The sequence below is a fragment of the Myotis yumanensis genome, unplaced genomic scaffold (genome assembly GCF_028538775.1).
Source record: "Myotis yumanensis isolate MYYU_CA2020_CCGP unplaced genomic scaffold, mMyoYum1.0.hap1 SCAF_3, whole genome shotgun sequence".
Lineage (NCBI taxonomy): Eukaryota > Metazoa > Chordata > Mammalia > Chiroptera > Vespertilionidae > Myotis > Myotis yumanensis.
In genome coordinates this window covers 83,290,116-83,315,687 of record NW_027223754.1, presented here as the reverse complement: position 1 = coordinate 83,315,687, position 25,572 = coordinate 83,290,116, and the positions used below count along the sequence as shown (strand labels likewise).

The window sequence follows — 25,572 nt, the reverse complement described above, 5'->3', positions numbered from 1 at the left end:
TACCTTCCCCCCACTTAGTCTTATTCTAATTCACTCTTTAAGACACAACTTAGTGTCATCTACTTTGAGAAGGTGCCCTTGATCCAGTTTAATTAAATGTCCTTCTTTATAGCTTCCTCTTTCACAATACCTATCATGATGTACTATAATGACTGATCTTGTCTGACTTCCACCTTGAGGTCTGGGATTATGTCTTAACCATAGTGCTTGCACATACGAGGGTTAAATATTGTTTACTGAATACCTATATTATAAGCATAGCTTTGGGAGAGGATGAGTCAAACTGTGTATTGTAGTTGAGTAACAAAAATTTAAGTTTTAATATTACGTTAAATTCATATTTAATGTTAGAAAAAATATCTGAATACAATGATATAGAAATTTCTGGGATTTAAAACTAAGAAAAATAGTAATCAAAACTGATTCCTCCCTTGTTTTTGAACAGAAACTCCCTGTCCTGCCTAGGGATCACAGCTGGGTAAGCATGCATGAGGATTACAAGTAACTTTGAAGTCTTCATAGTTAAGGTGCCAGGTGACTTCCCAGTTTTAAATGACACTTTATGTGTCTAACCATTTTTTTTTTTCTGAATCCAAAACCAGGAGCCATATTCTGGTAAATGAACAAGTGGTTAAGTGTGTTTTTTTGTTTATTTTAAATATATTTTTATTGATTTTTGAAGGGAGAGGAAGAGGGAGGGATAGAGAGATAGAAACATCAATGAAAGAGGAACATCATGCATTGGCTGCCTCCTGAGTGCACCCCTACTGGGGATTGAGCACACAACCTGGGGAATGTGCCCTGGCCGGAAATCAAACCGACAACCTCTTATCGGTGCTCAACCACTGAGCCACACCAGCTGGGCATCAATGGTTAAGTTTGAAAGGAAGGTATACAAACAGAATTTAGGTTTCCCACTCAAATCATAATATCTGTTTTAACTAAATATTTTACTCCTTCTTTTAATCTCTTGAGTAGATGTACTCCCTTACCCCTCCCCCCAGCCCTTTTAGGTTTTCTGTGGAATATTTGTGATGAAGACTAGCTTTCGCTAAAAAGAAGAACCACTCCCACCTTCTGTCTTATCACAGTCCCCTTGTGTTTAGAAGATATACAAGAGAAAGTCATAGGATGTTTGCCCATCTAATGTAGCAGGGTTTGCATATACAAGGGCTTTCTGAACACATCCAGAGCTCCACTATTCTAATTAGTAGTGTTTTAGGTGATACAATCCCTCTCTGGCAAGTATGTCTTCTTATTTGATGCAATATAGGTTCTATAGTGACAGAAATGGGCAAATGAATTAAGAAGTGCTTGAGAAAAATTATGGTAAGAGGAAAGGGGGGCCCAGCCTACATAAGCTTTATGGATTGTTAGTCCAAAGAACAAGTCCTGAAATCTGCAGCCTGCTGCCATGATGCTGCTGGTGCTTTTATGAGAAAAATGAAATTTCCTGCATATTGGCTAACCAGGCTGGCCTCTCTGCCTTACAGAGGCTGGGCTACAAATCAGTGTGTGAGAGAGAAAGTATATGACCAGTGAACAGACAGAATACTTGATATCTCATAACTTCCAGAGTACATGGTCTCTATGCCAGTGTGTGGAAGCCTGGCATGGTGGGTCAGTGGGACTAAAGACATCCTGCCGTGTGTGCTGGCTCTCCTAAGGCTCCCCAGGGGTCCTAATTCAGCCAGATTTATGACTTCTGTGCTCCTTAACAGGCCTTGTTTTTCTGCTCAGAAACAGAAATATGCTTCAGGTACAGACTGGGGATGCAAAGACTTAGAAAGAAATGCATCTCTGGAATCCTGTGGTAGCAGTTACCAGTTGACAGGCTTTTTAACAGGATCCATTAATGAACAGTAGACATGTCAGTGCTTCTAAACTCAGTGTCACTATTGCTTGTCTCTGATATTAACTAATCAGCTGGTTGGAATATTCTTAAAAAATATTTAACTTTCCTCTATTTCAAAGCCTTCTCATTAGAAAAATTGTACACTATGTCGACTATCTCTGTGGGGATGTATGTATATATGTATGTATTTATTTTGCATGGGGTAATTTTGAGAAATAGAAGTTTAGTTTGAGCTGAGGAAAGTCATAGGGAATAGGCTAGAGAGGATAATTGGAAGCCATCTGATCGTAACATGAATGCCAGACCAAAGAGGTTAGACAGCCGTGAGTTGTAAGTCTCTTAAAGGGGTAATATTTACTTTTGACCGTGACTAAGAATTCGACAAGAAGGCTGTGCCCCAACCTCTGTTGCTCAAAAAGAAAAATGGTCCCTTATCTTTGCATCTAGTTACATTTCATGGTGGACAATTTCTCTCCTTTTTTTCATTCCCTTAGTAGTAGCAGTTTTCAGGAAAAGTGGCCCAACACAGTTCATGGTTAGCAGTTCTAAAGAAGCAATACAGATTTTTTTTTTATTTCTGCAACAACTTCTTCTCCCTCAACTTTCTAACAGGAAGGTGTAGCATTATTCACTTTCACAAAAGTGTTCTCCATGATTTATTAGCTGAGTTTCACAACTGTTCATTGAGAAAGCGAATTTGCCACTTTGAAACTTTAAATAAATTATTTTCTTTTACATTCTTTTTCTATCTCCCTTTCACCCTTGCAACTTTCTTTTTTTAATTTTTATTAAATTTATTGGGGTGACATTGGTTAAAAAGGTTATGTAGGTTTCAAGTGTAGATTTCTACCTGACATCATCTATATATTGCATTGTGTGCCCACCACCTAAAGTCAAATTTGAGGGGATATTTTTAAAACCCAAATTAAACAAGTATTTAGATCATATTATAAAATGTGCTTATACTAGCATTCTTTTTTATATATCCCAAGGGACATCTTCAGACACATGCATAAATAATTCAGTAGTTAAGTCTGTATGAAGAGTTTGCTGTATGCTTAGTACAGAGGTTGAGTTATTAAAACCAGATCCATGGTAGGCAGACTAGTATATTGTGGCGATGCTGTTTCTTCTGAATTTCCCCCCTATATCTTTATAGGCCAGAAGACAGGCTTATAAGGATTCTCTAAAGGAAGAAGAAAATCAAAAACTACAGAGGATGAAGGAAGAACAACATCAGAAGGTATTCTTAAGACTCTACTGGTCATTGCTAATTATTATTGACTTCTGACAATAGATCATTTCAAAGGGTTCCTGAACAGAAATATTTATATACATGAAAATCTTGAAAAATAACACAATCATTAATACTGAAAGGTGGATGTGGGGATGTTTTAAGAGTATGGTGGTGTGGTGGTGTGGTGGCTAATTCTAGTAAAAACTATCAGGATACTTTATCTCACAGGGCTACAGTGTGTCTGCTATAATTGGTACCAGCAGTTCATGGAGATGATGGAACACTTGTGAAATTCTCACTTACAGAACATCACCAATGACACTGACATTTTAAAAAAAAGATTTTAGAAAGAGAGGAAAGGGGCGGGGGGAGAGAAAACAACAACATCAATGTGAGAGAAAAACATTGATCTGCATGCGCCCTAACTGGGGATCAAACTCACAACCTAGATATGTGGCCTGACTAGAAATTGAACCTGGAAACTTTTGCTGTATGGGATGACACTCTAACCTACTGAACCACACTAGCTAGGGCAATACTGACAGTTTTTAAACTGAAGATATACATATGGTATTACAAATAGTGTCCAGATAATGTTGTAATGCACAACAGAGTGGGTATACACATTCATGAAAATGGCTTGAATATTCACTTAAAATGCACATATAATAAAACATAAAGATACTCTACACATGTATACAAATATGTGAGGCAGTCCAAAATTTTTGAGCCATAGGAATAAAGGGCAATGAATGCAGAAATTCCTAAGAAGAGTGCTGGAAAGGGCAATCCTCATTAGAATATGAAATCTCTGGCATGGTCACTGGAAACATTCAGTGTTCGGACTTGATGGTCAAACCTGCCTTTGATACATAGGCTTTGATAGGGCCAACAGCTCCTCTGCATGGGCTCAGAAGGACGAGGAATATCAGTGGTGAACTCCAAGGTGCCACTGCATTCCAGATCCTTTAAAAAAGCAAAATAAATTATTCAGCTAGTTGGAGACCATTATCTTCCCCATAATTCTTATTTTCCAACTTTTATTCTTACCATATTGGTGATTGGTATATCCTATCACTTCTTCCAGGATATCTCTCAAATCCATTTCTTCGATTTTACAATGAACTTGGATTCCTATTTTGATTTCCTTGATTTGGTTTAATTTGTTTCCATCCTTGTATCTTTACCACACAAAGTAATTTATTATAGTAATTGTGTGTGAAAATCACATTATGAAATAGACTATATGTACTAATTATTGTTGCTATAATTTGACTCCTTCCGACAATGATCAATCCCTTACTCAATCGGTTTCACCCACCTCTTTTGTGTCACTGACCTCATTTGTGCATGGTACGCAGTAATTAAATTGTTGAAAGAATAATGTAAATTGTAAATTTAGCTTCTATATAAGCTATGAAGAAACCATAAAACTTTTTAATTCCCTGATTTTTTTAAAAAACACAAACATATTTTTCTTTTGACAAAGGTCATATTGAAATGCACAATAAAATAAGCAACATTATAGTAATACTAGAGGCCCGGTGCACAGATTCATGCACCCAAGGAGTCCCTTGGTCTGGCCTGCAGGGATTGGCCTGAAACCAACTCTCTGACATCCCCTGAGGGGTCCTAGATTGTGAGAGGGCAGTTCTCAGGTGATGCACCCCAGAATTGGGCTCCCTCCTCTCTGGTTCCAGGTGCATCACCCAAGAACTGCAGCTGCCAAGTCACTGCAGCTCAGCAGCTCCTGTGTTGAGCATCTGTCCCCTGTTGGTCAGTGCACGTAATAGCTACTGGTCGGCTGGTCTCTTAGGCTTTTATATATATAGATATAAATTCTAGTAGTTAGCAAGTGAAAGCTAACTAATATTTTCAGTGTCTGTCAAGTGATACAAAAGTGTTCATCTGTTTCTATAATCTTTTAACTTAGTAACAAGTTCTGAAGTTGGAACAGAGGAGAGTGTTATAAAGTCAGTGTACATATGATTTATTTTAAAGTAACTTCTAGTGAATTTTAAATAGTGTTTTTTATACAGTTTGGTGTATATTTTTGGAATGTGAAAACCATTAAAAATAGAACATTTTATAAAGAGAATGCTCAACAGATTAGAAAATTAGATTTGGGATTTAATTTTCAGGTTGAACAATTATTTTAAACAATAAAAATTAAACTTTTTATTTCTTAATCTTGTTTTTTCTTCTGCAGTTAGACAAATATTGATACATACATATTTTTCTGGTTATTGATTGAACATATATTTTTCTTTGACATAAACTGTTTCTTTACTTACTGTTGCTTTCAGTAAAATGAATAATGTTAGCACATAGATAATTTCATCATAAGGGATTTAAATAACAGTAGAATGCATAAGGGTATTCATCATATTTTTGTTCAATCTGTTGTTAAAAAATGTTCACTAAAGGTGTTCCCTGATTGGTACAATCTGTCATTCCTTATCACATCAATGATTTAGCTTAAAAAATTATGAAAAATCATGTCTATGGTAAGAAGATATAGAAAACAACACATTTATATCATTGCATCTATTCATTTGTCTGTTCATCCCATTCATTTAACAAATATTTATTGAATCCCTGCTCTGGAGTAACTTGTAAATAGATCATCTAGGGTAAGTTGAGGTTACAGCACATTAATTTGGTTCTCTATGTCCCTTACTTTCACATTTTTCCATTACTCTAATCTCTGGGGACAGTAGATTAGCTTAAGCTTATATGTGATTAAGTTGCCTCTTCTAGAAATTTATTTATAATTACCCTTTTCCGAGAGAGAAAAAAAATGGTGGAGGCTTAGACGGACGTGTTGGTGCTTTGTCCCGGAGCAGATAAGGGCGAGCAGCTGAAACGGGTAACAGTCAGCCCAATCAAGCTAAGGAGGCTCAGCTGAGAGACAGTTTGCAGCCAGGAAAGACAGAGAATTCCTAAAAAATGGGGATGGTTAGAGATTGAGGCTGAAACCTCCCCCTGGGCGCCAGCGCAGCAGCGAGACCGCGCCATCTTGTGTAGCTGTTATCCGCATCCAGAGATCGGCTACTAACCCGGAGGCAACGACTCTAAAGCAGCGCGACTGCAAGAGCCCAGAGGAGACCTGCATCCCTCCACGGAAAGCAGATTCAAGCAACAGCGGCCTCCTGATCACCACACGCTCTGCCTGGGGAACAGTTGCTGTGTGTGAAGCCTCCCTCCACCAGCCAGAAGAGCCACCACAGCTGTGAACAGCACCCACCAGAGGCTCTGCTATCAACAGAGGAGCCGCTGCTACCACAACCGCCCAAGGAGCAACCACAGCCCGAGGAGCCACTGCCCCCCAGGGAGCAGCCATTGCCACCCAGGGTCCAGCCACTGAACAACTCAACAACTAGTCATGTCAGTGAGATCAAACATGGGTAGACAAAGAAACCCCCAAAGGAAAGAAAAGGAGGACTCGCCAGAAAAGCAGCTAAGTGAGACAGAGATATGCAACATGACGGAAAAAGAATTCAGAATAAGGTTCCTAGAGTACATGCACCAGATGTTCAAGAAGCAAGAAGAAACAGATGAAAAAATCAACTACTTATACAAGAAGCTAGAAGAAACAGATGAAAAAATCAACAACTTAAGTAAGTCCCAAGAAGAAATGAAGAGCGACATAGCTGCAATATAATTACCCTTTTCCCTCTATACCTTCAACATATTTTTATCCACTGACTGATACTTGTATTTTTCTAACTAATATGCTCACTCTTGCTATTTTAAAATGAAGAAACCAACAAACCCCTTTCTTGATTCTGTTATTCTCACATACATATATCACCTATTCTATTTCCACCAAAGTAATAAAAATAAAGACAAAGGCAATCTTACTGTAATCATATCTTTATTACCTACTTCATCCTTAATTCTTTATGTTCTGGTTTATATTCACTGAAAAATCTGGTTTATATTCTTACTAGAACAACTCTCTAAAGATAAAATCCCTTCTGAACATTCAATTCAGTGGACTTTTCGGACTCCCTGTAACTCTGTGACAGTATCTAACACCACTTTAAAGCTTTCCTTTCCTGGCTTTTTATACTCCATTATTTTGATTGAATCACCTCAGAATAATCTATTTCTGTATTCATTCACCTATCCATCCATTCATTCATTCTATCAACAAACATATATTGAACTCCCATTATATGTGCTGAGCCTTGTGTAGGATGCTAGAGCTTCAATTAAGAACAGATAGTCTCCATATACAAAAATTAACTCAAAATGGATCAAAGACCTAATTATAAGACCTGAAACAATCCTATATAATAAAACCCTAATATGCAAATCAACCAAAAGACAGGAAGGTGGGCATAATGACCGGTTGCTATGATGCGCACTGACCACCAAGAGGGAGGCGATCTGCGGCAGTGATTGGGGGCAGGGCCGGCCAGGGGCAGCACCAGGCCGCCAGCCAAGGCAGGTGCCAACCAGGTCCCCCCTCCCCCTCCCGATCACCCCACCTGCCGGTCTCTTCACAGATCGGCACTGATCGCCGTCCAGGCCTAGTGACCCTACCCTATATATTGGGAACAGTCTCTTAGATTTAAAAATTAAAACCTGACAATGCTATTCTAACACTGAAAAAACAGGATGATGCAGTGATGACATGCATGGACTCTGGCTTGCACATTTTGTGCTCAGCCCTTATTCTGACACTTACAACTGTGTGACAAAGCCAGTTACCTAATTTCTCTCTGCTTCAGTTTTTCCACCCATAAGATGGGGAAAATGGTACTACTGCCTCAGAAGGATCATGTTATGTACTACTTTTTATAATCAGGGCAAAAAAATGTAGCTGCCCTTACAACAGCAAGATGTCTTTCACCTGTATGTAAAGTATGGTCACTAGTGCATGCAGCATCCTGGATTGAGAGAGGGATGTCCGACTGCTGGTTAGGCACATGCTAGGCTGAGGAATCCCTCCCAACCCCTGGGTTTGTGCACCGGGCTTCTAGTAACCTATATAAAAAAAAAACATAGGTACTAAACTTATAAACCTTGGTTGTAGAGAAGATTTTATGAATTTGACCCTAAAGGCAAGGGAAATAAAGGCCAAAATAAATGAATGGGATTATATCAAACTAAAAAGCTTCTACACAGCAAAAGAAACTACCAACAAAATAAAAAGGCAACCAACCAAATAGGAGAAGATATTTGCAAAAAACAGCTCTGAAAAGGGGTTCAATATCCAAAATACAGGGTGGGGCCAAAGTAGATTTTGAATGCAAATAATACAATAATAGTACAAGAATAAATTCTGTGTTTTGCATACTCAGAATTGTAAACGTACACCCTGCCACACCCTGTATATAAAGAACACATACAACTCAACACCAAACAAACAGATGGCTTGAGAACTTTGAACAGACACTTCTCCCAAGAAGACATACAAATGGCCAACAGATATATTAAAATATGCTCAACTTCACTAACTATTAGGGAAATGCTAATCAAAAACTACAATGAAATACAACCTCACACCTGTTAGAATGGCTGTTATTAACAAGCAAGTAATAAGTGTTAGAAAGGTCTAATAAACTACCTAACACTACAACTAAAAAGAATTAGAAAGAGAACTACAAGAAAGCCCAGAGTAAGTAGAAGGAAAGAAATAATAAAGATCAGAGTAGAAATACTTTACATGGAAACAAAAATAACACAAGCCCAGTTGGTGTTGCTCAGTGGTTGAGCAACAACCTATGAAACAGGAGGTCATGGTTTGATTCCCAGTCAGGACACATGCCTGGGTTAGGCTCCATCCCCAGTGGGAGGCATCGAGGAGGCAGTTGATCAATAATTCTCTCTCATCATTGTTATTTCTACCTCTCTCTCTCTTCTTCCTCTCTGAAATCAACAAAAATACATATATATAAAAACAATACAAAAGATTAATAAATCCAAGAACTGGTTCTTTGAAAAGATAAACAAAATTGATGAACCTTTAGCCAGATCCATCAAGAAAAAGAGAGAGGACCCAAATAAATAAAATTAGAAATGAAATAGGTGAGGTTACAACTGACAGCACAGAAATACAAAGGCTTGTAAGAAAATACTTTGAATGACTATATGCCAATAAGCTGGACAACCTGGATGAAATTGACAAATTCCTAGAAAAATACAATCTTTCAAAACTAAATCAGGAAGAACCAGAAAGCCTGAATAGGCCAATAAAAATTGATGAAATTGAAGCAGTAATTAAAAAACAAACAAACCTCCCAGCAAACAAAAGTCCTGGTCCAGATGGCTTCACGAGGGAGTTTTGCCAAACATTCAAATAACTAACACCTATCCTCCTCAAACTATTCCAAAAAATCCAAGAAAAAGGAATACTTCCAAGATATTTTCACAAATCCAGTATTATCCTAATCCCAAAACCAGATTATTGCAGGCCAATATTCCTGATTAACCCAGATGCTAAAATCTTCAACAAAATATATTAAAAAGGCCATGTTCCATGACCAAGTGGGATTTATTCCAGGAATGAAAGGCTGGTATAATATTCCCAAATCAATAAATATGATACATCACATAAATAAATTGAAAGACAAAAATCATATGGTCATATTAATAGATACAGAAAAAGCATTTGACAAAATCCAACACACATTTTAAATTAAAACTCTCAGCAAAGTGGGAATAGAGGGGTCATACCTCAACATAATAAAGGTCATCTATGACAATCCTACAGCCAACATCATACTCAATGGGCAAAAACTAAGACCGTTTTCCCCTAAGAACAGGAACAAGATACTGATGTCTGCTTTCACCACTCTTTTTCAACATAGTACTGGAAATCCACAGTGATCAGACAAGAAGAAAAAATAAAAGGCATCCAAATTGGAAAGGAGAAGTAAAATTGTCATTATCCATAGATGACATGATATTATACATATAAAACCCTAAAGACTCCACCAAAAACTACTAGATTTAATAAATGAATTTGGCAATGGAGCAGGATACAAAATTAACACAATTTTTATACACCAATAACAATCTTTCAGGAAGAGAAACTTAAAAAATCTCATTTACCACTGCAACAAAAGTTAAGATACTTAGGAATAAAATTAAACAAGGAGCTAAAAGCCCTTTATTAGGAAAACTACAGAAGGTTGAAAAAGAGGTAGAAGATATAAACAAGTGGAGGAATACCCCATGATCATTGATTGTTAGAATTAACATCATTAAAATGTCCATACTGTCCAAAGTAATCTATAGATTCAATGCAATCCTATTAAAATACCAATGGCATATTTCAGATATCTAGAACAAATACTTCAAAAACTTATATGGAACCAAAAAAAAAAAAAAAAGACTCTGAATAGCTGCAGCAATCTTGAGAAATAAGAACAAAATACCAGATATCAAGCTATACTACAAAACCACTGTACTCAAAATAGCCTGGTATTGGCACAAGAACAGGCATATTGATCACTGGAACAGAACAGAGACCCCAGAAATTGATCCAAGCCATTACGCTAAATTAATATTTGACAATGGAGGCAAGAGCATACCATGTAGTAAAGACAGTCTCTTCAATAAATGGTGTTGTCCAACTTACACCATACACAAGAATAAACTTAAAATGGATAAAGGACTTAAATGTAAGACAGGAAACCATAAAAATTCTAGAAGAATACAAAGGCAACAAAATCTCAGACATATGCCAAAACAATTTCTTCACTGATACAGCTCCTAGGGCAGTTGAAACTAAAGAGAAAATGAACAAATGGGACTACATCAAAATAAAAAGCTTCTGCACAGCAAAAGAAACCATCAACAAAACAACAAGAAAACCCACCTCGTGGGAAAACATATTTGCCAACGTCATATCTGATAAGGGCTTAATCTCCAAAATTTATAGGGAACTCATACAACTTAACAAAAAGAAGATAAACAATCCAATCAAAAAATGGGCAAAGGATCTAAATAGACACCTTCCAAAAGAGGACATTCAGAAAGCCAAGAGACATATGAAAACATGCTCAAAGTCACTAATCATCCGAGAGATGCAAATCAAAACAACAATGAGGTACCATCTCACACCTGTCAGAATGGCCATCATCAACAAATCAACAAACGACAAGTGCTGGAGAGGTTGTGGAGAAAAAGGAACACTTGTGCACTGCTGGTGGGAATGCAGACTGGTGCAGCCACTATGGAAGGCAGTATGGAGGTTCCTCAAAAAATTGGAAATGGAACTCCCATTTGACCCTGTGATCCCACTTCTAGGAATATATCCCAAGAAACCAGAAACACCAATCAGAAAGGATATATGCACCCCGATGTTCATAGCAGCACAATTCACCATAGCTAAGATCTGGAAGCAGCCTAAGTGCCCATCAGTAGATGAATGGATTAGAAAACTGTGGTACATCTACACGATGGAATACTATGCTGCTGTTAAAAAGAAGGAACTCTTACCATTTGCAACAGCATGGATGGAACTGGAGAGCATTATGCTAAGTGAAACAAGCCAGTCAATGAAGGAAAAATACCACATGATCTCACTCTTTCATGGATAATTAAGACCATTACAAACTTTTGAACAATAATAGATACAGAGGCAGAGCTGCCTCAAACTGATTGTCGGACTGCAGTGGGAAGACCAGGGAGGGTTGGGGGACTGGAGGGAGGGGAGTAAGAGATCAACCGAAGGACTTGTATGCATCCATATAACCATAACTAATGGACATAAGACACTGGGGGGTAAGGGAGGGCAGGGGCTTGTTTAGGGCGGGGGGGGGGGGGGGGGAAAGGACACTTATGTAATTCCCTTTGTAATACTTTTAGCGAAAAAAAAATATATATACATATAACATATTGTAGAATTGTATACCTAAAAACTATGTAATTTTATACCAATTATCATGCCAATAAGTTCAATAAAAAAATAGAGATGATGAAAAAAAAAAAACCAAAAAAAAAAACAAACCCCCCCCCAAAAAAAAACACAGAACTTAATAAGCATAACCAATGGACATAAGACACTGGGGGGTAGGGGAGGCCAGGGGATAGTCAAGGGCGGGGGGGGGGGCGGGGAGAAGGAAAGGTATGTAATACTCTTTGTAATACTTTAAGCAATAAAACAATAAACAAACAAACAAACACAGAAGTTGGCTGGAGATACTGGCAAGAGAACCTGGCTATGATGATCACCTGAACGCTGCCTCAGTGTCATTCCTTCTTCGCCGACTCCGTCAAAAAAAAATAAATAAATAAAATAAAATAAAAAATAAAAATAAAAAAATAAATGGTGTTGTATGATACCTGAGAAAAAAGAAACTAGACCACCAACTTACACCATACAAAAAAATAAACTCAAAATAAATAAAAGACTTAAATGTAAGTCACAAAATCATAAAAATCCTAGAAGAAAACATGGAAAGCAAAATATCAGATATCTCATGTAGCAAAATTTTCTAAGACACATCACCCAGGGCATGAGAAACAAAGGAAAAATAAACAAATGGGACTGCATCAAATTAAAAAGCTTCTGCACAGCAAAAAAAAAAAAAAAACCAACAACAAACAAACCAAAAGAAAACACAAAAACAAAAAAAACAAACAACAATAACAAAAAAAACAGCATCAAAATGAAAAGGGAACCCACTCTATGGGAGATCATATTTGGCAATGATACATCTGATAAGGGGTTAATTTTCAAAATATATAAAATACTCACACAACTCAACATAAGGAAGACAAACAACCCAATTAATAAATGGGCAAAGGACCTGAATAGACACTTCTCCAAAGAGGACATACAGATGGCCAAGAGATATGAAAAAATGCTCAGCATCTCTAATTATCAGAGTGATCCAAATTAGAACAACAATGAGATACCACCTCATACCTGCCAGAATGGCTATCATCAATAAATCAACAAACAACAAGAGCTGGTGAGGATGTGGTAAAAAAGGAACCTTAGTACAGTCGGTAAGAATGCAGACTTTGTTCATAGCAGTGCAATTTACAATAGCTAAGATCTGGACACTGCCCAAGTGCCCATCAGTAGATGAGTGGATAAAAAACCATGATACTTTTACACAATGGATTACTATGCAGCTGTAAAAAAGAAGGATCTCTTACCCTTTGAGACAGCATGGAGGGACCTGGAGCGTATTATGCTAAGTGAAATAAGCCAGTTACTGAAAGACAAGCATCACATGATCTCACTTATATGTGGAATCTAATGAACAAAATAAACTGATGAACAAAATAGATTCAGAGACATTGAACCATGGAACAGACTGATGTGTTTCAGAGGAAAAGGGTTGTGGGGTGCAGGGGGCCAGGAAGAGATTAACTAACAAACCTGTATGCATAACCCATGAACAGACACTAGTGCAGTGAAGGCCTAGGGAGGGTGCAAGAGTGAGGTAGAGGGGGTCAATGGAGACGGGGGAGAGGGACATCTGTAATACTTTCAACAATAAAAATAAATTTAAAAAATAAGAAAGACAAGTGTTGGAAAGGTTGTGGAGAAAAGGGAGCCCTCATTCAATGCTGGTTGGAATGTAAACTGGTACAGAATAGAGTTACTGGAATAAGAATAGAGTTGCTACCCTGGCCAGTGTTGATCAGGATGAGAGCATAAGCCCATGAACTGAGGGGTCTCGGATTCAATTCCAAGTCAAGGGCAGGTACCTGGGTTGCACATTCCATCCCAGGCCCCTATTGGGGCTTGTGCAGGAGGCAACCAATAGATGTGTCTCTCTCGCATCAATGTTTCTCTCTCTCTATCTATCTCTCTGTCTCTCTCTCTCCTTTCCTCTCTCTCTTCCACTCTCTCTAAAAAACAAACAAACAAAAAACAATGGAAAAAATATCCTAGGGTGAGGATTAACAACAACATAAGAATAGAGTTACCATATGACACAGCAACCCCTCTTCTGGGTATCTACTGAAAAATTTGAAAACATTTATTTGCAAAGATATATGCACCCCTGTGTTCATTGCAGCATTATTTACCGTGGCCAAGACATGGAGACAACAAAAGTGTCCTTCACTAGACAATTGGATAAAGAAGATATGGTTCATATATAATGAAATACTACTCAGCCATAAGGAAAGATTAAATACTGCCATTTGTAACAACATAGGTGGATCTTGAGAATAACATGCTAAATGAAATAAGTCAGACAAAAAAGTTAGGAACCATATGATTTCACTCATATGTAGGATATAAAACTGAAAGCAACAAATGAACAAACAAAAAAATTAAATAAACAAAAAGTCATAGACACAGACAATACAGTGGTTACCAGAGGGAAAGGGGTTTGGGAGTTAGTGAAGGGTAAAGGGGGTCAAGTATATGGGAATAAAAGATGATTTGACTTTGGGTGGTGGGCATATAATGCAATATATAGATCATATATCATAGAAATGTGCACTTAAAACCTATATAATCTTATTAACCAATGTCAGTCCAATAAATTTAATTTAAAAAAATAAAAACAAACAACCAAAATAGAGGAGGTTCCTGCCCTTCTGAAGTTTACTTTTTAATGGAGGATAGAGACAATTAAAAGGAGATGAAATAAAACATTGCACTTTTAATTTCATAGCAATTAATCACTTTGCAATAATTCTGCAAAAGAAATAAATTGTGTCTTGTGATAACTTTAGAGTAGTGTATAAAATATTGTAGGTTGCCTAGCTTTCTCCTAAAATCCTAATTTTTTATTCATGTATCCACCCTAGTTAGCATGACCTGTGTTTCAGAGAAGACAGACACCACCCAAGTCCCAGGGATCCAATCCCAAATGGTTTAACCTTCCATTGGAATTCCAGTTTTCTTGACTGTGATTGGTTCAGCCATGATAAGGAAAGTAATTCCAACCAATGAAACTTATTGGAAGCCTGCCCTTTCAGTACAAATTTTCATGAATATGAAATATACTACTTTTCCCATTTAAAGATTTTCAGCTGGATTTCTTCTTGTCTTTCTATTTTATCTGACTCCAGGATTTTCACCGCTAGCTTATTTTATTAGAATGTATCTGACAATTTTTATTTCCATCACTTAATTTTAACCTCTCTGTGTCACTTGGCTTAAATTAAATTTCAAGTGCAAAAATGGCTGATTTTTTTTTACCTCATTTTACAGTCTCTTAATAGGTAAATTTTATAAAGTCTCATTTATTGTTACTACCAGTATATTTACACATATTCTTGCTACATAATTTACTTTTTAACTATGTATTTTGGTTTTTGTTTTCTTGACTCCTTGAATTTTCTCTGTTCCATTTATTTTCTTTTGCTATTTTCTCTCACCTCACCTCCTCATGATAATAAATTTCAGTGTTTTTGTTTTTAATCTTGTATGACCTACTTAATCTCAAAATAAATATTTCCAGTTCCAGAAAATTTCTATTTTCTTTTTACATTTCTTCCTGTATATTGTCTCTGGTCCCCATTTCTGGGATGGGTATCAAATAGACTTTGGAAATTGTAGATCTGTTTTCTGTATCTCTTCATTGTTTTTCTTACACTTCCTGTTTCCTTGGATTTTTCATTACATTCTGGGAGAAACCTGTAGATAGATCATCCTGCTTACTAAATAATTTCATATATTCTCATCCATCTTATTTGGCACATGTATTGAATTTGTTTATTTACCATGATTGCTGATTTACTTTTTCATAGCAATGTTCTGCATTATGAGTTCAATATTCATCCTGATTTCTTTATTCATAGTAATTATACAGACATTACATTTTCTATTTACTGTTTCCATTTTAAGTTTTATCTCTCATGGTTTTCTTTTTTGCTGTTGTTGTTTTAATTTATCTTTATTGTTGAAATTATTACAATTTTCTCCTTTGGGTTTTTTTCCCATTGACCCCCTCCACTCCGCACCTGCCCCTCCCAAGTCTTCACCACACTATTGTCTGTGTCCATGGGCTATGAATATGTGCTTATAAGTTTCCCAGTTAATCTCCCCACCCTCCATGCCCTCTGAAATTTGTCAGTCTGTGTCATGGTTGTATGTCTCTGGATCTATTTTGTTCATCCATTTATTTTGTTCGTTAGATTCCACATATGAGTGATAATCATGTTCTCATGGTTTTCTTAAATGTTTGGTGATTCTTGGTTATTGTCTAATAGTTCTTTGGGCGTTCTGCTAAGTGAGGTATGCAAGAGCTTGTCTTCTGGATGTGGCAGCCTCTTGTTTTCCTGTAGTCACTAGGTTCCTGGGACACTGTCCTCTTTCTCTGAGCACAGACATCCCTTCTCCATTCATTGTTCACCTTGTGGGCCATGTCAGTGCTCTCTCACGTGTAGTGTAGAGTGAAGAGAGCCCACTGCTAAACTGCTTTCAATGAAGTTCTCCAGCTGATCATCTCAAAACCCACATCTTTTGGAGCTCATTTGGAAGCACTGCTAACTCAGCAGCAGTTTATCCCACATATTTGTTTCTCGGTACAATTTGTCCTGTCTCCTTTCTAACTTTCAGGGATTAAAAAAAAACTTCTGGTAGGCTGATTCCACTCACTGGTTTTTGCATGGTTATTGATTTTATATAGTCATTTGAAAAATATAAATAAGCCAAAAAATAAAAAATATTATAGAATTCATAACAAATTATTGTGAGGGCACCTTATGAAGAATGTGTGCAAAGCTGTAGTCTGAGACATTGTATTCAGAAAGATCATAATTTTAAATCCAATCAGTACTAAAAAAAGAAATGGATTAAATATCCAGTCCAAGAATTTAGAACAGGAACAACAAACAGTTACTGAAGGAAGTAATTAAGATAAGAACAGAAATTAATAACAAAACTTCAAAAAACAGCTGTTATAAAAATCCAACAGTTTGTTTTTTGATAAGGTCAACAAAATGAGCAAGTCACTGGCAATTCTAATTAATAAGAGATTAATAAAAATGCAAATACACAACATTAGAAATGAGGGACTGAAACCATAGATATATTTAACTCTATATGACTATAGATAATACTATGCTAACAAGTTAAATATGTGAATTAAGTAAATTATTTTATAAGAACATATAAAACTCTAAAATAACTCAAATAATTAAAATATATAAAAACAAATAAAAATGCAAGTAATTTCTAAAGTTTTCTGAGAATTACGTTTCCCTAACACACTAAACTTGGGTCATTTTACAGTCAAGTTCATTGGAATTTACAAGGAACAGATTTTTTTCCTATGTTTTACAAATTGTTTTAGGGGGAGGAAAAGACAATATAATTTAGAATCAATATTATTTAGCTATCATCGCCATGATGTCACAACCAGATAAAGGGAGAAACTTATAGAGAATAACATAAAAAAATTAATTAATGGTACTTTTCTCTTAATTTATCATAGTAAAGTAAGGTTTATTCTAGGAATGCAAAGATCACTAACTATATAACTTCTTATATCTTATCATTGCAATAAGATAGGTCATGAGAGAAAAAAGTATTTGACTACCTCTTTAATTGTAAGAAAAGATTTTGGTAAATTTTAACCTGTACTATCAATTTTAAAAAACTAGTGAATTAGGAATAAAAACTTTTCTTAGCATTCATATAGTCTTCCAATCCAATAACCAACAGTGGACTCAGTGGTGAAACTAGAACAGTGACCAACACAAGACTAACTGCAGCCCCTCCGCACAGCCAGGATTGTTCTGGAAATTCAAACTCTCAAAATTATTTGATGAAAAAACTCTTTTCAGCTAAAAAAAAAATCTCTTAATATAAAATGGAACAAAGTTGAGGAAATGTTTTAGCCAACTTGATAAGGTAAAAATTAAAAAGGAGCTTTTCTAGTTATTGGAACTAAGTATAGTTATCTATGGATGAGAGCCATTCGCTTGCACAATCCAAGAGAATCAACTGAAAAGTGATTAGAACAAATGGAGTTAAATAAGCAGGAGTTGGTTATAAAATATATATTCAAAAATCAACAACTTTCTCACATATCAGCAAAAATTAATTAGACAATATAATGGGATAGAAAGATCTCATGAAAAAGCCACTATGTAAAAATTTGCCTAAAACAAAAGAAAACAAAACCCCTGAAGTTTCCTGCAATCCATGACTGTCAATTTGAATAAAGTAGAGATGGATGATGCACCAGAGTGGTAAAATTCAATATTGTAATTACTGCAGTTCTATCCAAATTAACTTGTGAGTTTAATGCAAATCCAATAAAAATTTCAATAGAATTTGAGGCAATTTGAAAAAATCTTTCTACATTTCAACTGGGAGAATAATCATGAGATTATAAACAAGAGGCGTTTGAAAAATATGGATAATAATTTGTGTGTTTGCTGGGGCGAACAGACCTGACATGATTAGCTATTAAAGTATTTCACACTTCCTTGTACTGCTTCTGGTGAGAGGTGAACTGAAGGGCTTTTGACAACATCAAATTCTGAAGCATTTCTTAAAAGTATTAGATCTTAAAGATGTATGTTTATTCTGAGGAAATAATGAGGCATCACATAAGATGCATGTACAAGGTGGTTTATTTTTTAAAATGATAGTAAATGGAAAGTTTGAAACCATTTGGTCAGCAATAGAGGATTTAAAGATGACATGTAGAATATTGTGCAGCAATTAATGCCGTGTTTTAGTGACATGGGAATATGCTCACCTATATTAAAATGAAAAAATAAAATAAAAATTCTGAGGGAGTTTGGAAATCTACCTCTTCTTACTGAACTGGTATAAATTACTTCATCTCTAAGCTTCATTTGTATGTCTGATAGTGATGTTATTACCTCATGACATCACTTCTAGGGTTATATGAGAGAAAGTATGGGTAGAATTTCTACTAATGCCTAGCACATGGTAGCTCTGTAGATATGACCTGAAGTGATGGTAAAGTATAATCTATGTGTATAAATTAAGACATAAAGGAAATTTGATGACATGTTAAAGAGCTTATCTCTGGGTAGAGAGTTTTTAATGAGTGATTACTGTTTTCTTTTATAGTTCTTATACTTTATACATTTTCCATGATGAATGATTTTTATAAGAAAAAAATTTTCTTTAAATAAGAAAGTTAATAGGATATATTTCTGGGTGCTATATATAGAACTGTATGATTCAATGATTGTTGAAGCTGGAACTCTACTTCCCTTTATATTGTAACTAGAGGCCTGATGCACGAAATTCATGCAAAGGGCTCAGCCCTCGCAGCTGTAGTGGCTTGCCTCAGCCCTTGCAGCCCGGCTTCATCCAGAAGGTCATCTGGATTGTCATCCAGAAGGTTGTTTGGCCATCTGGCCTAATTAGCATTTTATGCTTTTATTATTATTTTTTAAATATATATTTTATTGATTTTTTTACAGAGAATAAGGGAGAGGGATAGAGAGTTAGAAACATCGATGAGAGAGAAACATCGATCAGCTGCCTCCTGCACACTCCCCACTGGGGATGTGCCCACAACTAAGGTACATTGCCTTGACCAGAATCGAACCCGGGACCCTTCAGTCTGCAGGCCGACGCTCTATCCACTGAGCCAAACCAGTTAGGGCTATGCTTTTATTATTATAGATGACAGAACTAACAATAACAGGAGGGAAGTATCCTATATAATAAAAGGCTAATATGCAAATTGACCAAACAGCAGAATGACCGGTTGCTATGATGCGCACTAATCACCAGAGGGCAGGCTCTCAACACAAGAGCTGCCCCCTGGTGGTCCGTGTGTTTCCACAGGGGGAGCACCACTCAGACAGAAGCCAGCCTCTCCCGCCCCCTGGGGGAGTGGGCCTAAGCCGGCAGGAGGACATCTCCCGAGGGGTCCTGGACCGTGAGAGGGTGCAGGCCCGGCTGAGGGACCCCTCTCCCCCAGGGTATGAATGTTGTCTACTGGGCCTCTAGTATATTATAGATGCTAATTTTGACTCCCCTACTTTACCCATTAGTATTTATTTTCTTTGATTTGGTAGATCTTCTCAATTTGGGAGGTAGTTTCTAATTTTTCTCATAGCCAAAGACACCTTTGTCCTTCTGAGTGAAGGCATTACTGTGGGGAGCAGCAGAACCTAGACTTCTCCAAACTGTCTCCTCTCCCCTCAAAACTCTCCTCTATTTAAAAAAACAACAACAAAACATTCAAAGGAGGAGTTCTTTAACTCCCTGTCTCCACCGTCCTTTTCCCCTTGTTGAGTTGAGAGGACATCCTCTCCTGGGAGAAGTGTGTCCTTCCCGGGTGATGACACTTTCGTGCTTACATAAAGCATCAAGCTGAACCGTATCAGAACACGCCTCGCTGGGATTCAGACATAATTGTAAAATGACCCTATCCTGGTCTTCAATTATTGCACCACAGCCTTGCTGTGGAGCATGCCTTTCACTCTAGCCTCATCTGGTTTCTCAAGCGTCCAGCCCTGCACACACCTGTCTGTTGTATATTTAACCTTTGGGTAAATGGGAACACAGAAGCGATTTCTACAACTTCTATCAGGAAATGGTGACCCCTTTACTTCTTGCTGTCAGCTGGGGCCCCAGCACTGACTCTTGGTACTCACCTGCAGCTCCCCTGCACAGCTGCCTCTCCTCTGGCGAGGGCAGCCTCGTGGGGCACACACAGGCGGCAGCAGCAGTTGCAGTGTTGTCCTCATTTACCACGTACTACTGGCCAATGTTTACAGGAAGGTCTGTGTTTGGCATCTCCAGGATGATATTCTGTTTATCAAATTAAGTACTCTCTTTGAGTGGCACCCTTTCTGAAGGTAGGGAGTTGTGTAGAGCAGTGAGAAGACTTTCTTTCTTCTGGAAGTCTTCAGGGGCACACTTAAAATATCAAACAACACCCAAAAACATTTGCTCTTTATTTCTCTTGTTTGACTTCCTTCATATTTCTATGTCACACTGCTTGAAATTGTGTTCAGCAATGCATTTCTTTCTGTCTTGTATCGTGGTTGTTTCTGGGTCCGTCTCCCTCACTGAACTGTGATTTCCTTCAGGGTGGAGTTGTGTGTATTTGCATCTGTACCTTTAGCATGAACCTAGGTGTCTGAAAATGACTGGTGCTTATCAAGTGTGTGTAGAATGGGAAAGGACTTGACAGTGTCTCAGATGCTGTGTGTCATGACTCTCCTGCTCAGAGCATTTTGATTTTCTTAATGTCCAAAGCTCAGTCCTTGGAACAGAAACAACTTATTTTGTGTCTGTCCAACCAGGTAGTGCAGTTCTGTATGAGAATCCAGTAAATGAACCAGAAATATGCTCATAAGGCATGCGAATGCATCTGTAGAGGCAATTCAGCAGAACAAATCCATTAGTTGAAATTATTCTTCATGGTACCAAACGAAAGCCACCCTGTCCCTAGTAAATGTGCTTTGCTAGTTGTAGATTAATAATCCTGAGTGCAGCAGATCCACAGCTTCTCCTCCTGCCGTCTGGAGCAATGTTCTTGCATGATGAGGACGCATCAGCTCCCCATCCGCATTTCTCTCCTGCCCTGGGTGTTTTCCTCGCACCCGCCCTTGGCCTCTGTCAGAGGGTACTACTGCACGCTTCTCTCTCCCGTCCTCTTTTTTCCTCCCTGACACTTCTTAGCATCATAATGCAGTGCTCTGCTCTTTTACATCTTTAAGTATTAAAAACAATCCTTGTTAGGATTTTTAAACAGAGGAAAGCATAAAGAAACAGAAATGGTGTCCCACACAGATAAACCTCTGTTGATGATATGAGGAACTACTATATTCATGTGGTTTCAAGAGATAAATTGATATATGATGTTTACACTTCCTACCCTGCCCATCTACCCTCCATGTTTCTCTCCCCAGTGGTAATTCCAGTTAATATGTTAGGTGTGTTTTCCCATAAAAATGTTTTAAATATGCACACCAACATTAAACTTGAAATGGATTTATGTGTATCTTTTCTGTTTTCATAAAACGATCCCAAGAAAGCTGCTCTGAATCTATCTGTTATCATTTAATATATTGTATATTATTTATATGTCTCTATTGCTGCCTCCTCTCTCCCCATCTACCTTATTTTTATAACCGATGCATAGTATCCCAGTGTGTGGATGGTCTAAGTTATTGCACCAGTTCCTTATTAATGGGTTTTATGACTTGTACTTGAATTTTTACTATTTTAATAGTACAACTGTGATGGTATTTATAGAGAGATCTTTGAACACTTCTTCAAAGGATGTGTACATTTTACATGTTGATGTTATTGCTATATTGTCCTCCAAAAACTAAATTAGTTTTTACTACCTTAGATACTCCCCCAAAGTGCTTGAATGTACCTGATTATCAGAGAGGAAGGGAGAGGGAGAGAGAGATAGAAACATCAGTGGTAAGAATCATTGATTAGCTGCCTTCTACATGTCTCCTACTGGGGATTGAACCAGCAACTGGGACATGTGCACTAACCTGCTGGTTCATAGGTCAATGATCAATCACTGAGACATACTGGCCAAGCTGAACTGCTTCTTTAAATTTTTTTAAAAATTGATTTTAGATGGAGGAAAGGGGAGAGAGAGAGAAAGAGAGATAGAAAGAGAGAGAGATATGGGTTGCTTCTGGCACACACCTCCAACCAAGGAACAACCTGAAACCTAGGTATGTGTCCTGACCAGGAATTGAACCTGTGACCTTCTGGTGGCTGGGACCACCAATTGAGCCACACCATCCAGGGCTGTGAACTGCTTCTTCCTATCCTTTGGCTCTTATTGGTTCATATGGGGTCTTTCGCCACCTCCTTAGACCTTTCTTGAGCCTCTATCTAAAATAGTAACTGAGCCACTGAGCCTCACGTGGCTGGGTTGATTGACACATCTTCCAGTACAGGGAAAAGGTTGTGGGCTTAATTCCCGGTCAGGGCACATACCTAGGTTGCTGGTTTGATCTCTCGTGGGATGTGTGCAACCGATAGATGTTTTTCTCTCACATCGATGTTTCCCTCTCTCACCTCCTACCTCTAATCAATAAACATCCTCTGATGAGGATAAGAAAGAAAGAAAGGCATAAGCCAATAAGAACAAGCAGTTCAGGAGACTGCCATAAAGAAAATATATCAGCAATTTTGGAAGCTGAAACCTAGAGAAGGAAAAGTCAGAACTCATTTGCAAGAAGTAATCCCAAGGCAAGTCAGGAATTATAGGCACCTGGTACTTCTGATAGCTGGCATTGAAAAGAGGAGGGTGAATTGGAAGTCTAAAAGAGGAGCTCCTCCCCACCACATTGTAAGTTTAAAAAATAATAGAGAGAGAATTATAAGGGTGAGGAAGGAGTATGGTGGTCTACTGGGAGGGAAAGTTGGGGTTAGGATGGAGGTAGTAATAGAGCCATAAATCTTCCTCCATAGTAGGAAGTCAAAAGATAATACAATTGAAAAATAAGAGATAGAAGAATATGCATGCAATTAAAGAGATAATTGAACATGAAACCAACCACAGTACTGAAGTGATTGTGGGGACCAGGGGGAGGACTGTAGTAGTACTGTAACCTGGCAGACTTTTAAAACTATGTACATATATTATAGTGACAGAAATTAAGATGAAAGAGTGTTTAAGCTACTGTGAAAAAGTGAGTCTCCCTAGGACAAGAGTTGGCATTTGGTATTTAGTGAATGTGTGTGGAATGGTTGAATGAATATCATTCAATTATTTAGAAAACTCTCTAATTTTCCCTTATTGTTGGTGACATATTGGAATTAGAATTAAATAATCTACTTTAAGGATTGATGAGTAATGTATTTGTAATATCACAATATAAGAAACCAGTTTTTATTTTATTTTGGGAGCTATAGAACTTTAGAAGATCTTTGAATAAAGTTTTAAAAAATGTAAATTTCGACTTTGAATTTATTTTATACTTTTCATCAAGGAAATTTTGGAGGTTAAAATATACGTGTTGGTATATGTTTATCAAAACATGGCAGTATTTTCTATACCAGACAATCTCTCTGGCTCGGGCACTAGCATAGGACAGGAGCTTATAACCCTTCCCTTTGTCTTTTTCTTTGAAATGAGGTTAAAACTCAGTCTAACTCGTGGTAGGTAGTTGAGTATTAGAGAAACCCTGGCACCTAGTTCTTTGGATTAATACTGTAAACATAGTAACTGAGTTTGGAAGTTGTACCTCTTTCAAAAGGATAATCAGAATGTCAGAAGCTAGAGATTAAGTTGTAGTAAGGTGATCTCCTTTTCAAAGCACAGTATCTCCTGCCGAAAGTTCAAAGTTCTGCTAATATTAGAAGTAACTTGTCAATGATAGGTTGAATGATTATTCTCTAGGATGGAAAACATTTTACTAATGGAATTGCACTATAGAATTGAATCCAATATTTATTTGTAAGTTCCTTTGGATTTGTTGGGAAAGAGATGCTAGAGAAATGACCAATAAATAGTATTGTGTGGCATTATTTAAGGAACAAATTTGATTTCTTACTTGGTAAGACACAGGTAAGTTTGACTCACATTGTGATTCCCTCTGTGTGTTTTTTAATATCTTGATCTAATATCTCAAACATGCACATTTGGCTTTTTAATCTCACTATTTTACAATTGGAGAGCTATTGTTTGATTAAAGCATAATTATTTTTTGCTACCTAGTCATATAAGAAAATACTTTCACATGGAAATGGTACTTAAATAAAAGTTTCAAAAATGAAATATTGCATCTGCTAAGGTTAAACATGTAATTGATTTGGCTGTCTTCTGTGTAACCAAGTGAATTGAAAACCATATTTTAAAACTTTTCTTGTTCCTAGAGTGAATTACTGGAATTTAAGCGACAACAACAGGAGGAAGAAAGAATCAGAACCCAGCAGGATGAGCACAGGAGGTATAAATGGCTCATAGCGTAGCATCTTTGGTTAAAAACATTACCTATAAATTGCTTGCAATGTTTTAGGCAAGCACTATAGTAATATTGAATGCAGTTTTGAAATGCATATTATCTTTTATTCGAGGATGACAGCTGCTACACATTTGTGTGCGTACACATACAATACCCATTTTTTTCTGGATAGGTGGCATACATTTACACTAGAAAGCTGAATTGTGCTCTCAAGCTATATGTTTATTTAGATTATATTTCATTTGCTTGCCATGGAAGAAAGTATATTTTTTGAGATGATGCATGGCCATTTGTAGTATTGGTGGTGAAATACCCATCCTTGAATACAAAAGCTTGGGCAGAAACGGCCATAAAGTTGTTTTATATTGACTAACATATTAGGAAAAAACTTAAAATAGAACCAGTAAGGACTTTTTAATAGTGTAGGTATTCTCTATTCAGTACCCATTAAAATATCATGTTGGTGTTGGGACAGTGTTATAGCCACCATATCTGTCATTATTATGTTAGGATTTTCCTGAGGGGCACTTGGGTTATTGGAGTTTATTGCAGTGAGCTTGTGTGTCTTGGAATAACTTAATGCAAAGGCTCTCATGATTTAAAGGAGTAAATTCTTCTTTTGAAATTTAGTAGCTTCTTTTATATGTTTAAATTC

At 37.1% G+C, this 25,572-nt stretch overlaps 1 protein-coding gene across 2 annotated transcripts in view; it reads left to right on the top strand.

The window, feature by feature from the left end:
* The window catches only part of EPSTI1 (epithelial stromal interaction 1), a 110,137-nt gene that overhangs the window by 73,461 nt on the left and 11,104 nt on the right, over positions 1–25,572 (top strand). The window contains exons 8-10 of one of the 2 annotated variants that reach the window (XM_070407458.1): positions 446–478; positions 3,015–3,098; positions 24,829–24,902. In XM_070407458.1, coding sequence (XP_070263559.1) covers positions 446–478; positions 3,015–3,098; positions 24,829–24,902 — 191 coding nt within the window. The remainder of the gene's footprint in view (positions 1–445; positions 479–3,014; positions 3,099–24,828; positions 24,903–25,572) is intronic. The other variant, XM_070407459.1, reaches the window with a different exon arrangement.